Source organism: Somniosus microcephalus, chromosome 24 (genome assembly GCF_052327205.1).
Source record: "Somniosus microcephalus isolate GS21.2 chromosome 24, FLI_Smic_1.0, whole genome shotgun sequence".
Taxonomy (NCBI): Eukaryota; Metazoa; Chordata; class Chondrichthyes; order Squaliformes; family Somniosidae; genus Somniosus; species Somniosus microcephalus.
Window position 1 is genome coordinate 34,003,245 of NC_141010.1, and position 21,566 is coordinate 34,024,810.

At 43.8% G+C, this 21,566-nt stretch overlaps 1 protein-coding gene across 3 annotated transcripts in view; it reads left to right on the forward strand.

Annotated features, from left to right (window-relative positions):
- Nucleotides 1-21,566, forward strand: part of LOC147101209 (inactive phospholipase C-like protein 2) — a 221,781-nt gene that overhangs the window by 122,238 nt on the left and 77,977 nt on the right. For all 3 annotated transcript variants that reach the window (XM_085966460.1, XM_085966461.1, XM_085966462.1), the window contains 2 exons: nt 15,167-17,653; nt 20,099-20,302. In XM_085966460.1, the coding sequence (XP_085822586.1) occupies nt 15,167-17,653; nt 20,099-20,302 (2,691 nt within the window). The remainder of the gene's footprint in view (nt 1-15,166; nt 17,654-20,098; nt 20,303-21,566) is intronic.

Consider the following 21,566-nt stretch of genomic DNA (forward strand, 5'->3'; position numbering starts at 1 on the left):
TTTTACATATCATTTACAGCAAAGAAGTAGGCCATCCGGCCCAACTGGTCTATGCTGGTGTTTATGCTCTACACGAGCCTCCTCCCACCCTGCTTCATTTTGCCCCATCAGTATAACCGGATTCAGTCGCAGATAAAATCCATCTCCTTTCTTTTGTCCGATAATGGAGGCTGCTATCCCGGTCCTTCAAAACTAAATTCAATGTAAAAGGTAAACATAAATCAAAAAGAATAATTGCTGGTGTGGTACTGTTTATCCTGGAGTTAAACCTGAGCGACAATGGACTGAATTGCCATAGCCTAACCAACAAAAGATTAACCAGCTTTAAAGCTTCACCTGTCTGAATACCTTATTGATCAATGGAAAAATGTAACTAGGTCTATGTTTTGGAGTCTATACCTGTACTGGCATTCTGGTTTGGTTTCTATGTAATGCATTGCGCTGTGACAAACCGGGGACTTTGTGTGATTGTGTGAAGAACAATTATTTTTTGTGATTCATTCAAATAATTAAAATTGATACTGGCTGATAAAGGTAATATTTAGCATCCTAAATCGCTATCTGAGAAGTTAACACTGTTCATGGTGACTGAAAAGGATAAGCTAAATCTCCCTGAATTAGGCTACTTAAATCCATATCAGGCTAATATTAAATAATGACCTCACTGACCTGGGGTTTCTCTCTAAATGGCGGCAGGACGGCTTGTCTTTGTGTGTATGGGTTTCAGTGCTAGGAAATGGGAAAGGTTTCTACTTCACATCCAGTCACAGCAAGCAGGCCTATCTGGTTAGCTGTGATTTAGTATCATTGCGGTGTGGTGTTCGCCTTACATTTCCCTACTGACAGAACTCCACATCAGCCAGAAAAGCACTAAAACTGAACTTTCATGACACTTGTAACTTCGCTAAGTGATGCAACTAAATTATTCAGTTAATGCTGAGTCTCCTTTCCTTTTGAGGACGGACTGTCCTCTTTGGGGAAATGTTAATGTTCTGTTAGGCAGGGAATGCTGGCGAAGAGGCTGCAGCCCCAGGTAGGTCTGATCCCCTACCCTGGGTGGGGGCGGGGTCTGATCCTGGGAGGTGAGGACCGATCCCGGGAGGTGAGGACAGCCTCTGGGAGAACTCCTGCTCCTCCCGGCCCACAAGGAGTGCTCCGTGAGGCTGACCTCGTCTCGCTGTAGCTGCGCGGGTTTCCTGAGGCCCGGGAACCCCGGCCAGCCACAGTTAAAGCGGCAAAGCAGATTAAATCTGAGTCTTCAAGCCTTATTTATCATATTTAAAGTGCCAACCCACCTCCTAGGAGCAGGCTGGTTGCCCACCCCACTCCCATCCCGCCTCCGCCTGCCTATGTAGGCGGGTTGGGGTTGGAATTCAGATTTTTTACACTTTAATCTCCCACCCAACCCAAACCCGCCCATTTTTGGATGTTAAAATTCCCCCCCCCCCCCACTACATCTGTCCTAGTTTATCCCCATTTCCTGTCATATGCAGTTATTGTATTACATCATTTCTTTGTCCACAATGAATTGAAACAGTAAGCACAGCTGTTTTCATACATTACACTAACGGAACATAGAAATATACAGGACCAGAGGAGACCAATATGGTCAATCAGCCTGTCTCCGTGTCTGGGAAATATCCTGTCGCAAAACACCTAGAATCATAGAATTGTAACAGCACAGAAGGAGGCCATTCAGCCTGTTGAGCCCGTGCTGGCTCTCTGCAAGAGCACTTCAGCTAGTCCCACTCCCCCGCCCTTTCCCCGTAGCCCTACAAAAAATTTTCTTTTGGGTGCTTATCTAATTCCCTTTTGAAAACCATGATTCAATCTGCCTCCACCACCCCTTCAGGCAGTGCATTCCAGATCCTAACCACTCGCTGCGTAAAAAAGATTCTCCTCCTGTCGCCTTTGGACCTTCTGCCAATCACCTTAAATCTGTGTCCTCTGGTTCTCGAGCCTTCTGCCAATGGGAACAGTTTCTCTCTATCTACTCTGTCCAGACCCCTCATGATTTTGAACACCTCTATCAAATCTTCTCTCAATCTTCTCTGCTTTAAGGAGAACAACCCCAGTTTCTCCAGTCTATCCACGTAACTGAAGTTCCTCTTCCCTGAAACCAGACTTGTAAATCTTTTCTGCATCCTCTCTAAAGCCTTCACATCCTTCCTAAAGTGCGGTGCCCAGAATTGGACACAATACTCCAGTTGTGACCAAAAAAGTGTTTTATAAAGGTTCATCACAACTTCCTTGCTTTTGTACTCTATGCCTCTATTTATGAAGTCCAGGATCCCGCAAGCTTTTTTAACCGTTTTGTCAACCTGTCCTGCCACCTTCAAAGATTTGTGTACATATACCCCCAGGTCTCTCTGTTCATGCACCCCCTTTAGAATTGTATCCTTTAGTTTATATTGCCTCGTTCTTCCTACAAAAATATATCACTTCGCACTTTTCTGCGTTAACTTCACCTGCCACGTATCTGCCCATTCTATGTCCTCTTGAAGTCTATCCCCATCCTCCTCACTGTTCACTATACTTCCAAGTTTTGTGTCATCTGCAAATTTTGAAATTGTGCCCTATACACCTAAGTCCAAATCATTAATATATATCAAGAAAAGCAGTGGTCCTCGTACCGACCCCTGGGGAACACCCATGTGTACCTTCCTCCAGTCCAAAAACAATCGTCCAGCACTATTCTCTGGTTCCTGTCGCTCATATCGATTTTTTTTTTCCAGATACTTATCCAAGTGTCTTTTGAATTTGCTGTAATAATAGTCCGCAGTGCTACCCTGGGCAATCTATATCATACATTCACCACCTCTGTGTAGTGCCGTAAAGTCTTTACACTCTCCCATTCTAAGTTTGAGGCTTACTGTACAATCTCTTGTATTGTTCCACGGAAGCTCAACGTAAACTCGAGGAACAGCACCTCATCTTCCGATTAGGCACTCTGCAGCCTTCCGGACTCAATATCGAGTTCAACAATTTCAGATCATAACCTCGGCCCCTATTTCATTTTTTTCTGGTAATTTTTCCACTCCTTTCCCCCCCCCCCCCCTTTCCTTTTGTTTCTCTCTCTCACCTGGCAGCTACCTCTTGCCCTGCCAGTACACTTTACACCCAATCTCAGCCTATTACCATCTCGTCTAGCTTCTAATACCTTTTAATGTCTCTTTTTTACTTCTTTTGTTTCTTTTATTCTTTTGTCTGATCGCAGCCCTGCCTCCGATCTATCTTTTCTTTCCAGTTTTGAAGAAGGGTTCGACCCGAAACGTCAACTCAAATTTCTGTCCACGGATGTTGCCTGACCACCTGAGTTTTTCCAGCATTTTCTGTTGTTATTTTGGATTTCCAACATCCGCAGTATTTTGCTATTGTACAATCTTGTGATTGTGTTGAACATACTTTATCTTGTCTGTACCCATAGGATCTCGAACACTCCTCTGCGATCACCCCTGAACCTTCTCTTCCCAGTGTAAACATTCTCAGCTTGGCTTTTGAAATATGAAATGTGAAATATTCAGTAGTAATGTGTATTGTGGTGGAGGTGGGGGGGGGAGTGATATTCTCATGAGGAATGTGGTGTACTCCACAGAATGTGAGGGGTATGTTTGTGACTCACTTATACTTTTGTCCCTCATGTGTTTTATGGATTAACATCTCTCAAGCCTCTGTTTATTATCCGTCTTTTCTGTTTGAGTTGGCAGTGACTTTCTGTATATTCCCTAGAATATGTTTTGAATCATGTCTAACAAATCTGATCGAATTTTTCGAGGGGGTGACTAGTGGGGTGGATGAGGGAAATGCTGTGGATGTGGTGTACATGGACTTCAGTAAAGCTTTTGACAAAGTCCCGCATAGGCGACTGATCAAGAAGGTAAGAGCCCATGGGATCCAGGGTGCCTTGGCGCGTTGGATCCTAAACTGGCTGAGTGGCAGGAGGCAGAGGGTGATGGTCGAAGGTTGCTTTTGTGACTGGAAGCCTGTGTCCAGTGGGGTACCTCAGGGATCGGTGCTGGGTCCCTTATTGTTTGTGATCTACATAAATGATTTGGATGAAAATGTAAAAGGTATGATCAGTAAGTTCGCAGATGACACGAAAATTGGTGGGGTGGTAAATTGCGAGGAGGAAAGCCTCCGGCTACAGGACGATATAAACGGGTTGGTCAGATGGGCGGAAAAGTGGCAAATGGAATTTAACCCTGAAAAGTGCGAGGTGATGCATTTTGGACGGACAAATAAGGCAAGGGAATACACAATGAGTGGTAGGACCCTAGGAAGTACAGAGGGTCAGAGGGACCTTGGTGTACATGTACATAGATCCCTGAAGGCAGCGGAGCAGGTAGATAAGGTGGTTAAAAAGGCATATGGGATACTTGCCTTCATTAGCCGAGGCATAGAATATAAGAGCAGGGAGGTTATGATGGAGCTGTACAAAACGCTGGTGAGGCCACAGCTGGAGTACTGTGTGCAGTTCTGGTCGCCTCACTATAGGAAGGATGTGATTGCTTTGGAGAGGGTGCAGAGAAGATTCACCAGGATGTTACCTGGGATGGAGCGCCTCAGCTATGAAGAGAGGCTGGACAGGCTGGAGTTGTTTTCCTTGGAGCAGAGAAGGCTGAGGGGGGACCTGATTGAGGTGTACAAAATAATGAGGGGCATAGATAGGGTAGATAAAGAGGAACTTTTCCCCTTAGTGGGGGGGTCAATAACAAGGGGGCATAGATTCAGGGTAAGGGGCAGGAGATTTAGAGGGGATTTGAGGAGGAACTTTTTCACCCAGAGGGTGGTTGGAATGTGGAACTCAATGCCTGAAAGGGTGGTGGAGGCAGGAACCCTCACAACATTCAAGAAGCATTTGGATGAGCACTTGAAATGCCATTGCATACAAGGCTATGGACCAAATGCTGGAAAATGGGATTAGACTGGACAGGGATGGATGGGCGGCGCAGACACGATGGGCCGAAGGGCCTCTTTCTGTGCTGTAAAACTCTATGACTCTATGACTCTATAGTGAATTCAATTCTAGTTCTGATTTGTGGTAGGTGGAGATTCCTGACTCCAGAACACTTCTGCTTCAACCATGCTAAAATTTGATTAAAAAAATAATTGCTTTCATTGATCAGATGAAGTGCAACTCCTCCACACTTGTAGGAAGTGTATGTTTGAGTTCCTGTTAAATACCCGACAGGAATAATGATCACTTTTTTTTAAAGTACCACTGACGTTGTGCCCATGTTTTTCTTTTTGTTTATCCATTTATGCATTTTTTTTAAAAATCCCAAATATGGAAAGCAACGAACCTATTCAAATAGTATATGGATTTATTTTTTGAATTAAAAATGCTCACTACTATTTTTCCGGAGGAACCATCTTCTTTCAAACCCTCCCCGTCCAAAGTTGCATATTGTGTTATTTTAGGCAGCTTGCCCTTGATGGCAAAAGAAAAATCTCATTGTAGCTGAGGTACGAGCGTCGGGGCTGCCCAAAGGACTGCTAACGCACAGCATTATAAAATAGATTTTAAAATGCTGTTTGTGTTTGTTGCCAGCATTTTCTGTTTATGATTTCAGATTTCCAGCCTCTGCAGTATTTTTGCTTTTGCCTGTCCTATGAGTTTTTAGAGCTTCTAATCCCTTCTCTAAGTAGTAATAAAGGAACAATAGGAGGCATTCTGTGACACTGGTTAATGTATGGCATGGCCAAAGATAAGATCATTTTTACTTTGGTATATGTGTGGAAGCCATGCGACAATAGTAACGAAAGAGATGGTTTTTCCAAGTGACTTGACAATAAACAGTCCCAGTTTCTAGCCTTATCTCATCTCCCTCTTCTGTTCCAATCTTACAATGACCAAGATCCCTGCGAGTTGCTCACAGTAATTCAATTGTCCTCGGCAGAATAATTTAATCAATTACAATGAGGGAATTCTTACTTGGGATAATTAACTCCAAGGCATAAATTAGTGAAGCTTGAATACATTTATTCAGCACACGGGGGGAAACAGAAGACTTTCTTTTCCAGCTGCCAGGGTCTCACGGATTGCCTACAAAACTGCTCTTCATGCCCAGTTTATTGTGCATTGTGTTTTTGCATTTCTTGTGAATCTGCAGCAGAATCATAGCAACTTGCCCAGTGTAAACCGGGGTTAGCAAAGAGGAGCGGGGGGGGCGTGTGAGTCAATAACTTCAATTGATTTTCGGAGTAAACACTTCCATCACTTGACCTCAGCTGTCTCTGGCTGTGAAGCAGGAGACCTGCATTAGCAGAGCTGCCAACACGCATTCATTTGGAGTGACACGCATTGTGGTTTTAAAAAAGTGGCCTCTTTTTAAAAAAAAACTAAACAGAGCTCCCTTTGTTTATGTATTTTTTTAGTCTGTCCTATATGATTTATAAATTTCACTACTAAAAGTTCCCTGATCTTGGTAGCTGAGCCTTAGACTTAGGCCCGATTATAATTGGGGGCAGGTTTTGGCTGGGTGGGTGGTATGGTGGGTTGGAATCTCACCCGCTGCTGCAGAAATCATGCATGGGCTAATTTAACTCCCAGGCTTCATTAGCGATGATGTCATTGGACCCTGATTTGCATATTTAAAAGGACACCCCCTCACCGGCTTTGAGCGGGTGGCTTAGCTGCCTGTCCAGAAAGTTGTGTAATAATCACAGTCACCGGCTTCTGGGTGTCTCATGGGCGGGTAGGTAACTTGGTCGATTTTAACAGCCCACCCTCCCGGACTCCACCGGGCAGGTAAGGTTCAAATTGTCCCCTTTGTCAATTTTAGTTCATAGGGACATGTGTTGGTTAAAGACACTTAATAAACCCCTCCCCCGTGCATAAGCTAAAGTGGGGTGACTTTTCCTCTTTCAACCCTGACGATTGCTAATTACAATTTTTGTGGCATTAAAAAGCTGTAATAGCAATGGGCAAACTTTTAAGTTACTGTGTAAGACAAAATGATCTCTTCAAAATGTCTTTATTTAGCTTAAACACAGTCTAACCTTTGACCTTTGGTAAACTAAATAGATTACTAAAATAAGAACTTTAACATGAAGTATTGCAACAGTGGAAATTATAAATAGTAACCGTGATCATTTACTGTATAATATGGAAACGCTAGATATAAGATAGGAAGCCAGTGATTTCATCTTGAGATTTGTTCTTTTATAATTTCTTAATACTTAAATCTTGTGGTTTGGATGAACCAACATGAATTTTTGCATGGTGACTACTCATGAGATCGCAAACAAAAACATGCATTTATACAGCACTTTTAACATTGTAAAATGTCTGAAGGCATTTTGCCGAGATGAAAAACGGCGAGCAGTAATCAGTTGGGCATGTGTCGAAAGGCATGGTCAAAGGGGTAGGTTTTGAGACGGTTTTTGAAGATGGGGGAGAGACATAGCAAGGTTGAGGGGTTTAGGGAGAGAATTCATGAGTGTGGGGCCAAGACAGCTGAAGGCCTGGTCATCAAACAAGGGGAGGAGGGGGATGCAAAGGAAGCCAGAGTTGGAAATGTGGGGTTGGTACATGGGGCACAAGGAGCTTACATCCGTACTGAGGGGCAAGCCATGGAGGAACTGTAGATAAGGACAAGGATTTTAAAGTTAATGCATTGGAGGATGGGGAGCCAATGAAGGTTGGTGCGGACTGGTATAATAGGGGAGTGGGACATAGTGCAGGACAGGATGTGGACGGCAGAACTTTGGAGAAATTCAAGGAGGGATTGTGATCTTAAGTCCCAGAGCAGGAGGAGTGGCAACAGGGGAGAGAGGGGGACTGATTGGGATATTGCAGAGTAGGAGGAGCACTCCTGCTTCTCCTGGTTCCACACCAACAATTTTAATTTTTTTTTAAAGTTACTTGCCACCAAAGATTCCTGGGCACCTGAAGGGCTTAGAATGGCGGTAGGACTAGGCAACCTAGTCCCAGAAATTCCTGGATGCAGGGAACCACATCAGGAAATGTACTGGGGGGCGGGGGGGGGTGCAGCAAGATAAGTAGATGTTTGTTAAAAAATTTTAAAGCTATTGAGATGGATTGCAACAGGAGCAGAAAGATTTTGGATGTGTGATAACATTAGACACTGGGGGTATAAATGCATCCTGGGCGGTAGCTCAAAACAGACGAAAGCGAATCTGCAATCTGTTTTGCACTCCGCCAGAATTTATGCCCCATTGTCGTCTTTAGGCATGATGTACTCCCAGACCTCGAGGGAGCTGGGCAATTGGTCCCTTTACCTCTTGCTGCCTCCTTATGCAGAAGGAAGCAGGCTCAGTACGGCACCTCTTCCCAATGATGTCATTAGGACGAGGCACTGACTGTGTGAGGCTGTTTCACCCTTCGTAAAGAGATTTTTTTTCTCAAGTGGTTGCAGCTGTTCTCAGTACTGTGAGTGATTGCAAATTATTTCCCTATATTTTCCATTCCAGAAAAAACATTTCTGGAGGATTGTGTAGGTTTGTCTGGTATTTTCTTAGACACTTAAAAGCACAAAATTACAGGAAGTATATTTGTACTCGCAGGAGGAAGACTTGCCTCTTTTTGCTCTTTGTAACAAAATCATAAACATATGTACTGATATAAAGGACATATTTGCATGTGGCTATGTGACTGGCATGATGAGGTGAAATGGATTTCAAGAACAGCAGCATCTGATTGCTGAAAGTCCGAGGCCCTGGCAGCGTTATCTGAGTGGGTAGGATTTTGGGTGACACCAGTTACTCTAGGTGGTCGCCTCTATTTTTGATCTTGCAAAATTCCGCTGGAACTGGGGGTGTGCCCTATTTTTTTTGCACCCACCATTTCAGGTGGACACCACAGGAAATCGAGGTGGGACAATGCTGGATCTGCTGGAATTCCCACCAGTTCGGCTTTTGTTGCCCCAGTGCTACACATGTCTACATGAAGCAGGCATACGAACGTGTCCGGAAGTGTGGCTCAATGTCATTTCAAAGGTCAAGTGACTGGCGATCGATCACTGAGTGATGAGGTGCCGTTGGGAAAGTGGCAAATTTGAAATTAGAGTTTCGAAAAAAAAATCCTTGGTTGACCATGCTACAACTATATCCCCAGCTCCATTACATTCCCCTCCCTCCCTGCATTAGGGTAGGCTCCCCAGTTGTGCTGAAAATGATGCAGACACCAGCCAAAATATGCTAATGTCCCTGATTCCAAGATTCAGAGCAAGGACAAGGGCACATCCATGGGGCAGATAGAAGTTCTGACGCATTCAGATTCAGATTAGATTTATTTGCCATATGTAACAAGTACAATGGAATGCTTGTTCCCCGTAGGGACGCGTCAGCTATACATACAGCGCCGCGTTCAAAGTCAATACAATGGCTTCCCGTGGCAGTGGGAGCACGATGTCCCTCAGCCGCTCCGTCCTCCTCTTCACCGCGGCCTCCTCCTCACCGTTGCCGGCTCCACGTGTGGTGGTCTACTTCTCCCGCTCTGGCCACCATGCCCGGCTCCCCTCCTCCCATCCGGACTGCGAGTTACCCGAAATGGAGCTGCCAGCCGACGTGCTGCAGCGTGTCGTGAGTCTGCTGCTGCTGCTCGTTGCGCTGTGCCAAAGGTGTCCCAAAAACCTTTCAGCCAAGGTTGAGCGATTTACCTGTACCTTTTTATATGTATATAAAACATGAGTTATTTGTAAGAATTGAGGAGCAGTGCCTGAGATGAGAAGTGCTCTTGTAAAATAAAATGTCCGCCTTGGAAATGAAGCTTCTAATCTTTGCCTTGATGACATAAAGAACCTGAGAGTTAAAGCAAGCTCTGTTCATCCCACATTTTTCAAATGGCGTGCAAGAAATCTCCCTTATTGAGGCACTGGGTTAAGTTTGGCTTTTTAAAATCAGTGGGGTGTCTGGTGTCAGACATGTTTAATGATGTGGGGGCAAGGCAGGCTTTGGATGTGTAAAGCATGTTCAAGTACTTTGTGTACATGCTTTTGTAATATATGTATAGGCGGGAGATTGAAAGAGCTCTGCAGTAATCTGGAGCGTGTATCTTGCAAGACACATTACCAGATGGCAAGTTCCTTTAAAAAGACACAATATTGTAAGACGATCTTATATTTTCTGTTTCCCCTAGTCTCCTGGCTCTTCACTGACCGGCAGTGCAGGTGAGCAGATAACATCCTCTCAGACCCTTGCCAATACTGTTGTTGAGCTGGATGCTAGGAAGTGTGCCAGAGTTGCTTCTCCTCTGACTCTCCCTCAGTCCACATGGATAAGTGGCTGGGAATATACTTGGTGGGGAAGAATGGAAAGGAATAGAAAAAAAGGACTTATATAACGCCTTTCACAACCTCAGGGTGTCACTGTTGTAATGTAGGGAAGCGTGGCAGCCAATTTACTCACCGCAAGCTCCCACAAACCAATGAGATAAATGACCAGATAATATGTTTTTGCCATGTTGGTTGAGGGATAAATATTGGCCACTACGTTGGGAGAATTCTGCTGCATGTCTTTGAATAGTGCCTTAGGATCTTTTACCCCAACTGAGGGGGCAGGTGGGCCCTCTGTTTAATATCATGCGAAAGAGGGCCAATGCCATGTATTGCTCACTCTCTGTGAAGAGAAGCTTCCTTGCATCAGTCCTAAATTTGTCTTTTACTAGTTTGAACCCACGTCACCTTGTTCTCCTCTAATAGTAATATTCAGAATCTACCTTTTCATTTTCTATCTTGAATAACTCTACAAGATCACCACTAAGTCACTTCCTTTCAAGGTGTAAAAGGACAGGTTTATCGAGTCTGTCTATATAACTCAATCCTCCTGTCACTTGGGGCTCTTCTCTAAACTGCCTCCAGTGCCTAAATGTCTCCCTTGTGTGTTGGTGACCAGAACTGGACACAGAATTCAAGATGTGACTTGACGGGAACACTACAGTTTGAGCAGGTCTTCCTGTGACTTGTACTCCATTGTTTTGACTATACAGTTCAGCATTCTACTTCCTTCGCTGATTGTTGCTCCACAATGGCTGGACATGTTGAACATCAATCTGTTAAATTTCTTCAAGGCAATTGAGGGATATGCCTGAGCAGCAGCTGTAGGACGTTTGTTTACTCAGTTCAACAGTGTTTCCATGTCATGCCAGTGAAACAGACCACCTTGGGCACAGAGGCATGTGTATATACAGTGAAAGATTCTGAAAAGGGACTCTGAGATTCTAGGAAACTTAATTATTTTCAAGTCAAAAAATAAATTGGGTGTAATTGTAATATTGTGCAGCTCTATTATTTTTGCTTCTGTGTGAATTTCTTTCATAAGAACATAAATAGGAGCAGGAGTAGGCCATTTGGCCCTTCGAGTCTGCTCCGCCATTCAATAAGATCATGGCTGATCTTCTACCTCATCTCCACTTTCCTGCGCTATCCCCATGTCCCTTGATTCCCTTAATATTCAAAAATGTATCGATCTTTGTCGTGAATATACTCAACGACTGAGCCTCCACAGCCCTCTGGGGTAGAGAATTCCAAAGATTCACCACCCTCTGAGTGAAGAAATTTCTCCTCATCTCGGTCCTAAATGGCTGACCCCTTATTCTGAGACTGTGACCCCTGGTTCTAGACTCCCCAGCCAGGGGAAACATCCTCCCAGTATCTACCTTGTCAAGCCCTGTAAGAATTTTGTATGTTTCAATGAGATCACCTCTCATTCTTCTAAACTCCAGAGAATATAGGCCTAGTCTACTCAATCTCTCATCGGACAATCCCCCCCATCCCAGGAACCAGTCTGGTGAACGTTTGTTGCGTTCCTTCTATGGCAAGCATATCCTTCCTTAGGTAAGGAGACCAAGGGGAAAAAATTGGGGTGCTTTCCCGTTAGTGCCCTAAGAGGGCCCCCACAGCGCTGCGCCGCCAGCAATGACATCATCGCTCTGTGCAGCGCCCTGCTCATGCCCCGGCTGTGATCTTCGGGAGCGCCCCCTGACTTACCACTGGGCGCTATGTCCGATGGGGTCAGGTGGGCCTACCTGCGGCTGGGGAGGCGCTATTTAAAGGCAAAGTGCGGGGTGGCCATTTTTTTTTGCTGGCTGCCTGCCAGCACCTGCCTCTGCTCCCATCCCTGGCCTCCTGAACCCCCCCCCCCCCCCTCCGCGGAGTGCCGGCTGCGCTCCAAGAGCTCGGCACTTCTCAAGTGCCGGGCTCTTGCCGGCACTCCCGATCCCCAGGGCCCAGCTGGGCCCCGGGTCGTGCTGCGCAAGGCCCCTCCCCTTTAAGAAGTGGAGGAAGGCCTGCAATACCGTGGCACGACGTGCCGCAGTGCCATTAATTCACAACGCCCCAAGAGGGATGTCGGGCGCTTCCAGTAGCGCTTCACTCCCCTCTTGGGGCGCAACCACTCGATCTCCGGCGTGGGGGTGCTAATTTTTCTGGGGCACTAAAAGTAGTGCCTCGGTGAAGCTAGCGCAAATGGGGCGCGACTCAATTTTTAGCCCCAAAACTGTACACAATACTCCAGGTGTGGACACAGCAGGGCCCTATATAATTGCACTAATATATTGCCTTGTACTATTAACCTGTTTAAATTGAGCTTTTCTTAACCTATTCAAGGCGCCAAGGGTGCCTGTTGGGTATCCCAAGGACCAAGAGGGTAATTGCTAATCCTGCAATGTGCTAACCCACTCATAAGGTTATGTTTCAGGTCATAGGAGGCATGGTTCTGTTTGTAGAAGCTGCCTTGCATTGAATAAAGAGTATTAGGAAAAATCTTGAACAGTAATACCCCTCCTTCCCAGAGCAACATAGGACTGATGGACAGAGACAAATACATTTAATGATCTCACACTGATTGTGGTGATATGACTAGTTTGGTAGACCAGTGAATAAATTTCCTGATCTCTGCATTATGCTGCACATGATAAGCTGCATGGCAGACTTGTATAAACCACCTTCATTACATAGTGTGTACATATGATACGGAGAGCACTTTTATTTGGTTTTCATTGATAAATCACTGTTTAATGTAGTGCACTTCGATCTGCAGGTTCTGCTGAACTTCTGCGGCATTTATTTCAAGCCTAGTTGTTACTTTATTGACTGATTTTATCTGACGTATGTGGAATGTGATCATTTTAAAATAGATCCACGAACCAAGAAATGTTGTTTCTCAAAAATGTTTTAATTGCATCCTCTTTTAAGTGTCATGGGTTGTGAACCTCAACCTTCGTTTAAGTTGTTTGAGGTGAAGGGTATCGTTGGCTCCATCTGCACGTAAACACAAGCAGTGTGGGGAGGAATGGCGTAAGCACTTTGAAGTACTTGCATAGTCGCAGCCTTGTAACCAGGAAGTCATCTCAAGTTGAGCAGTGTTCTGTTGTTGAAGATAGCAGACCTAGAGGGTCGCAGGAAAACATCTGGCACCAATTTGAACCAGTCTGTTTACAATAATAAACTAAAATAGGTACTGAGTATGGAGACAATGAGCATATGGATAAGTTTTCAATTGTGAAATTACAGCTGGGCTACGAAAGAGATATGCATAAACTGTAGTGCAATATTATCCATCAATTTATTCATATTTATGCAGCTGAATCAATTCATATTCTATCATTTACCACAACACCATTGTGAAGTCTTTATTTTCATTCCCTGCCCCACCTAGCCTGGCTTCTACTTGGCATTCCCCCATCATGGCACAGCAGAGATTGGCAACTTAATATATGGAGGACCATGGCTGTGAACCCTCACATGACCACGCCATGGCCCAATATGTGATGCCATGGCCACTGCTGCCTTTTGTTCACATTGAAACAACTGGAACTCCTTATCTGTGCTGCCAGGCACTTTCAGTTAGTTGACTGAGTTTTTTTGACAGTTGTTACTTTATTTAACAATTTGAAGCCCTCTGTGTTGCCTTCAGCTATTTTGAGATGGGCACACAATATGTAGAGTAACCCAAGATGGAACAGATTATCTGGTCATTTTTATTTGTGCGAGCTTGTTGTCTGCAAATTGGCTGCCACATTTCCTTACATTACAACAGTGATTATACGTAAAAAGAAAAATGCAAATTTGTTCGTTCTTTCTAAATGTAAATGTTTTTCTAATCTTGAGTTGCTCATTTGTGAGAGAGAAATTAGATCACTACAGCCTTTACAATGATAGGAGACTCGTGACACAACATTAAAACTACTATTAAATGATCATAACCATATCGTGGCTGCTGCTCTCCAATTTTAGCTGAAGATATTAAAGAGCTTATCTCAAAGTTGGTGGTGGGTTTTTATCAACAGACTGCTCGCCTGTTCCTATTGGCTCCTGTGGGTATTTCATACAAATCAGATCAAAAGATGTTGATAATTTACAAGAATTTATCTTCTTGCTATCAGCCCAACACACAGTTTCTCGGAGATCATTGGCTGACAAAAATAGTTGGAGATCTATAGACGGGGCCATTTGGGTGAAAATGGGTAGGTTTTTCAAGAGATCATCGTGGATATAGAACGGGATATTGTCCAAATTTCTCCTCATCCTCTTATCCCAGTGACATTTTGAGAGTGCCTTTTCTTGCATTTTAGTGAAAGTAATTTTAAGACCATTCACTGGTTGGATTGCTGCTGTATGCTTGAAAACTGCAAATGGTATTTAAGGTCATGGCATTTCACAGAAAAAAAACATTAATTTGTGTTTTCTTGGCTGACTGCCAGACATGCAATTTTGCAGCTGTAGTTGAGTGAGTAATGGATTGGGACAGACCACACTGGGGTTTCACTGACACCTATTAGAACCTGTTTTTTATATAATAATTATTACAAATGACTTTCAATTTTCTGCAGGAAATCTGCTTTGGGTTAGATGTGAATGTCATGTCTATGACAAATAGCATTTGAAAAAGGGTAGCTAGAAAGCCATTACTTTTCAGAATTAGCTAGTTATAAATTTATTACAATGGCAAAATGTATCTTGGAGCTACAGTATATAAAGTGATCTGCCCCATATGCTGGCTTCAAGAGGGAGGTGCAGGTGAGAATAATCAATGATGGTGGTGAAGGGAAATAGGTGGCAAGTAAGGTTATTTAATTTATGAAATAATTTGACTTCTTCAGCACAACCTTCTTACAGACCTCCTATTGGGGGCCATTGTTAGCTAATTGCTTTATTGACTCTTACTGATTTGTTTTACTTAATAACCCTTTTGTTTGTTTCAGGATGGGTCACATCAAAGGCGGGACAGGAAGAAAACGGTCTCTTTCAGCAGTATGCCCAATGATCGGAAAATTAGCAGCACCGCAGCCTGTATTTCCTTCATGCTGGAGGGATGTGAGATGAAAAAGGTTCGCTCCAACTCCAGAGTGTACAACCGTTACTTTATTCTTGATTCTGACATGAGGTCCCTGAGATGGGAGCCAACTAAAAAAGACTCTGAGAAAGCAAAAATTGAAATCAGGTCCATCAAAGAAGTGAGATTGGGAAAGAAGACCCCTGTGCTTCGCAATAATGGGATTTCAGACCAATTTTCAGATGAATGTGCTTTTTCAATAATATATGGGGAAAACTATGAATCACTGGACTTGGTGACTAGTTCTGCTGATATAGTGAACACTTGGGTTATGGGACTGAGGTACCTGGTTTCTTATGGAAAACATACACTTCACATGATGGAGTCAAACCAAAACAGCTTACGGTCCTCATGGCTGGAATCTGTGTTTCATGCTGCAGATGTAGGAAAAGGAGGCCACATTCCACTGGCCAGGGCTGTCCAACTAATTAAAGGCCTGAGTCCTGGAATGAAGACCCCAAAAGCTGAACTGAAATTCAAAGAATTACAGAAAGCAAAAGACAAACTGGGGACAGAGGTTACTTTGGAAATCTTTGCCGAGGCTTACTATGAGCTCTGCACAAGGCCAGATATATATTTTCTGCTTGTACAGTTCTCCAGCAATAAAGAATACCTTGACTCCAAGGACCTTATGCTATTTCTGGATGCAGAGCAAGGGATGGAGGGTGTCACGGAAGATACATGCTTGGAAATCATTCGCAAATATGAACTGTCGCAGGAAGGTCAGGAGAAGGGTTTCCTTTCCATAGATGGCTTTACCAATTATCTCCTATCACTTGAGTGCCATCTTTTTGATCTACAACATGAAAATGTGTGTCAGGATATGACTCAGCCTTTGTCCCATTACTACATTAATGCATCTCATAGTGCTTGTCTGTTGGAGGACCATTGCTGGGGTTCCTCAGATATTAATGGGTATATCCGAGCTCTGAAGATGGGATGTCGTAGTATTGAACTGGTGGTTTGGGATGGCCCAGATAATGAGCCTTTGATTTATGTTGGTAATTTGATGACAACACAAATAGCCTTTCGGAGTGTTATTGATGTGATAAATAAGTATGCTTTTGTAGCTTCTGCGCATCCGCTGATTCTTTGCTTGGTGACTCATTGTTCAGTTAAACAGCAGAAAGTGATGGCTCAGCACATAAAGAAGATTCTGGGAGATAGACTGCACATGGTTCCTCCAGGCCCAGAGGAGAATTATCTCCCATCACCAGAGCAACTCAAAGGGAAGATTCTTCTGAAAGGTAAACAGTTACCTAGGAATTGTTCTGATTCTGAAGGAGATGTTAGTGATGAAGATGAAGGAATTGAAATGTGTCAAAGGATGGGTGAAGACGATGCTGATCAATTGAATGTGATCACTGAGAAAAAACTAAGGCTTTCCAAAGAACTTTCTGATCTGGTGAGCTTCTGTAAATCAGTGCAGTTTAAGGACTTTGACGTTTCCAAAAGAAATCAGAAATATTGGGAGATCTGTTCATTTAATGAGGTAGTGGCAGGCACATTTGCCAATGAATATCCAGAGGACTTTGTAATTTATAATAAGAAGTTCTTGTCCAGGGTGTACCCAAGCCCCATGAGAATAGATGCCAGTAATATGAATCCTCAGGACTTTTGGAAATGTGGCTGCCAAATAGTGGCCATGAATTATCAGACTCCTGGGCTAATGATGGACCTCAATATTGGCTGGTTTCGTCAGAATGGAAACTGTGGTTATGTTCTTCGTCCTGCCATCATGAGGGAAGAGGTGTCCTACTTCAGTGCTAATGCAAAGGATTCATTACCTGGGGTCTCGGCACAACTGCTTCACATTAAAATCATCAGTGGTCAAAATCTGCCGAAACCCAAAGGTTCCGCAGCCAAGGGTGATGTTGTAGAACCGTATGTGTATGTGGAGATACATGGGATACCAGCTGACTGTACAGAACAAAGGACTAAGACAGTGACTCAAAATGAGGATAATCCCATCTTTGATGAAAGCTTTGAGTTTCAGATTAATTTACCTGAGCTTGCATTGTTGCGTTTTGTAGTTTTAGACGATGACTACATTGGAGATGAATTCATTGCACAGTACACTATTCCCTTTGAATGCCTGCAGGCAGGATATAGGCATGTGCCCCTTCAGTCTTTGACGGGCGAATTTCTGCCACATACAACGTTATTTATACATGTGGCCATCACCAATCGCCGAGGTGGCGGGAAATCGCAGAAAAGGGGTCTTTCTGTTCGCAAAGGAAAAAAGGCTAGAGAGTACACTTCAACAAAGACCATAGGGATCAAAGTTATAGATGAGGTTTTTAGGGCAGCCACCCAGCCTTTACGTGAAGCAACGGATTTCCGAGAAAACGTACAGGTACTGTTTATATTACAACCAGTTGTTTTTGGCACCGCTAGTTTTCCTGATTTTTCCCTCCTACTTTCTTCCCTTACCCACTCCTCTCGCAACGTCACAAGATGATTACAAATGAGGAAGGCCATTTTAGTTCCTCCATCCACAAAGACACTAAAGACCCTCTAGTGCAGCATCCAATGGGTTCTAAATGATTCCAGGCTTTTCATCTCCATTACTCTATCCGATAATCCATTCTATCTGTTAATCACTCTGTGTGTGAAGAATTTCCTGATAACATTCTTAACTTTATCTTTTACTTGCACCTGTGTCCCCTTGTCCTATTCTCATAATTTAACTTAAAATAATTTTGCAGATTTACCTTTCCTGTAACATTTTACTATCTTATTAAGATCACCTCTCGGATGCTTTCTTTCAAAGGTGAAAAGCCCAAGCCTCTTCTGTTTTTCCTCTTAAGTCAGCCTGCTAGGGAGCAGTTTCATAGGAGGTGGTGACCCTCTAGTATCTCATCCAAGTGGCCATTCTTTCCGTGAGCCTGTGAACTGAACGTCCCAAGCTCTTTGATCGTGGGGAACAATTGTAGTTCAGGTACACAGGTCCAGGCGTATACTTGCACCAGGGGCTGTGGGAATCTTAGCTGATTTTTCTTTCCCACGTCCTCCCCCACCCAGAGCCTGTGGGACTCTAGGGCATGTTTTACTGCCCCAACTGCTGCCACTGGCTAACCGAGCCGAATTTAATGTCCCACCACGACTCTTTGCAGAGCTCCTGACGTCCGCCTGCTCGTTATAGAGGAGTTGTCAAGTGGTGGGTACACTCACGCACACCCAATACCTTTTAAGTGTGGACGGCGCATGGCCCAGAGCAAAAAAAATCAACAACAACTTGCATTTATATAGCACCTTTAAAGTAGTGAAAGGTTCCAAGGCACTTCACAGGAGTGTTATCAAACAAAATTTGACACTATGCCACATAATGAGATACTAGGGCAGATAGACCAAAAGCTTGGTCAAAGAGGTAGGTTTTAAGGAGCATCTTAAAAGGAGGAGAGATAGGTGGAGAGGTTTAGGGAGGGAATTCCAGAGCTTAGGGCCTAGGCAGCTGAATGTACAGCTGTCAATGATGGAGCGATTAAAATCAGGGATGCATAAGAGGTCAGAATTAGAGGAGTGCAGAGATCTCGGAGGGTTGTAGGGCTGGAGGTGGTTAGAGATAAGGAGGGGTGAGGTCATGGAGGGATTTGAAAACCAAGATGAGAATTTTAAAATTAAGGTGTTGCCAGACTGGCAGCCAATGTAGGCCAGTGAGTTAGGATATGGGCAGCAGAGTTTTGGATGACTTCAATTTTATGGAGGGTGGTAGATGGGAGGGTGGCCTTGAGAGCATTGGAATAGTCTAATCTAGAGGTAACAAAGGCGTGGAGGAAGTTTTCAGCAGCGGATGAGCTGAGGCAAGGGCGGAGTCAGGCAATGTTATGGAGGTGGAAGTAGCCGGTCTTGGTGATGGAGCGGATATGTGGTCAGAAGCTCATCTCTGGGTCAGATACGACACTGAGTTTACGAACGATCTGGTTCAGCCTCAGACAGTTATCAGGGAGAGGGATGGAGTTGGTGGACAGGGAACGGAGTTTGTGGCGGGGACTGAAGACAATGGTTTCGGTCTTCGCAATATTTGGTTGGAGGAAATTTCTGCTCATCCAGTACTGGATGGCGGACATGCAGTCTGACAAATTAGAGACACTGGAGGGGTCGAAAGGTGGTGGTGAGAGAGAGCTGGGTGTCGTCAGCCTACAGGTGGAACCTGATGTTGTGTTTTCAGATGATGTCACCGAGGGGCAGTATGTAGATTAGAAGTAGGAGCGGGGCCAAGGATAGATCCTTGGGGGACTCCAGAGTGCTAATACTTTCAACAGTGCAAAAATTGCCAGGCTCCTGCCTAATGGATCAGCAATGGCATTATTTATATTGCGCAGAAACTTAATTGAATGGAAAGCAAAAACTTCTCCGTTGAGTTGTGTCAACCATTCCCCACAGCGTTTGATGTGGTGGACTATCTATGGAAGACAAGGTGACCATCAGTACACTCAGCGTTGTGATTTGTAGGAACCTCCACCCCATGTCCCACAATATTACACCATTTCTCTGCACTGAAAATGAGTATTAGAATTCCCAATAATAACATTGTCAGCTTTCGTGGGTTGAAATCCCTGCAGGTTAGTACATAAGTAGAATTTACTGATGAAATCCAGTTTTTGGTTATTTGTTGGAATCCAATTTCATGTCATTTCCAAAATGTGTTTTTTTTTGTTCCTCCATGATACAGTTTTCAATTATTAGTGCATTATAAAGACCCCGGCTTGAATAATGCAACCAATTTTGTTGTAAGTGTTCAAAATGTATAAAGCTGGTGCTGCAGTATATTTTATGCATGGATTTGTATTTTACACAGAATGCCATGGTGTCATTTAAAGAGCTGTGTGGTCTGACCCCTGCGGCAAACATGAAGCAATGCATTCTGACGTTGTCATCATGGTTACTGAACAGTGACAACACGGCGTTGGTGACACTGAACCTCAGTGGACAGTATCCTTCCATGGAGGCCCAGGGTCCAGTTCCAGATCTCCTCAGGAAGGTTCTTGCGGCCTACGATACAGTGAGTCCATTCATTCAGTCTTATCTCGATTCGTTTCGATCTGAAATGAGTGTGAACGATGTTCACCCAGTTCCTAAAGGGCACAATTCCACAGCACAAATCTGCACACATTTCCACATGGGGTACAATGGGGGAAACGGAACAATTCACACTGGTGCAGTAGGGCCTGTTCTTCTGATGTCAAAGTGAAGGCACATTGTCGTGGCTAAGCAGGAGGAGCTCTATCCTGCATTTCACTGACCTATAGCTGACTTGGGATTGCACTTTGGCTGACTATAAGAGTCAAAAGGTCTTTCATTCCCCAGCACTGACTAACCTTACAAAAGATTCATTTGAGTTAGACTTCCCTTAACATGGGTTAGATATTTACCCAACAGATTCACTGGTGCTATGTTAGAGGAACGACAATACAATTATTACTTATGTCTCAATGGAATTACATTTTTCAGAGACACTATGCTGCTTTAATTAATAGGAAATGCAACGAATCCTCAGCATTTCTCATTGTTCCTGTGTTGTTTGGGACCTCCTAGAGTGTTGTAGAAAGTTAGTTAAGGCTGAGCAGAAGGATGATTCAGAATAAAAGAACCAGGAAACCCAACCCTGTAGGTCCAGTGTTGCATGCAGAGAGGCTCCCTGGGCCAACTAACTCCCTGTGGCTATGACCAAACACATTGCCTTAGGCATGCAATGCCCCACCTTGTATGCACAGCCAAGTTAATTAACTCAATGTACCAAATTAAAAGCAGAAATCAGAATCTACAGTGACTTCACCAAGTAAGGAAATTTGTGAGCCAGCATTTAAAAAAAAAAAAGCCCCACAATTTTGGATTTAAGAAAAAAGTTAAAGGCGTCTTTCATGCGAAAGAATTATGAACAATATTAATAACCTCTCACCATTTCTGCTGATATTTCTTGAAATTGTTTTGCTTAAACTATCCACTTTTATGTACATGAACGAAACATTTCATTTTAGTTTACAATGTATTAGCGGAGCTAGTAATTTGGTTTCTTTAAAGACGATATGGTGTTACAAGGTTAAAGATTAATAAATCAAAAGTCATTACATTGAATAAAGCTACAAGTGAAATGAAAGGGACATTGATAACACAGAGTTCAGGGAAACGCGACCCTTTCTTATTACAGTGTTTATATGATACTCTGGGGGCTGGATTTTGACACTGGGGCGGGCTGTGGTCGTGTAATCCGCATTTCGTGTTAGCCATCCGATTCTAAATCAATGTGGGAAAATGATGCCATTTTA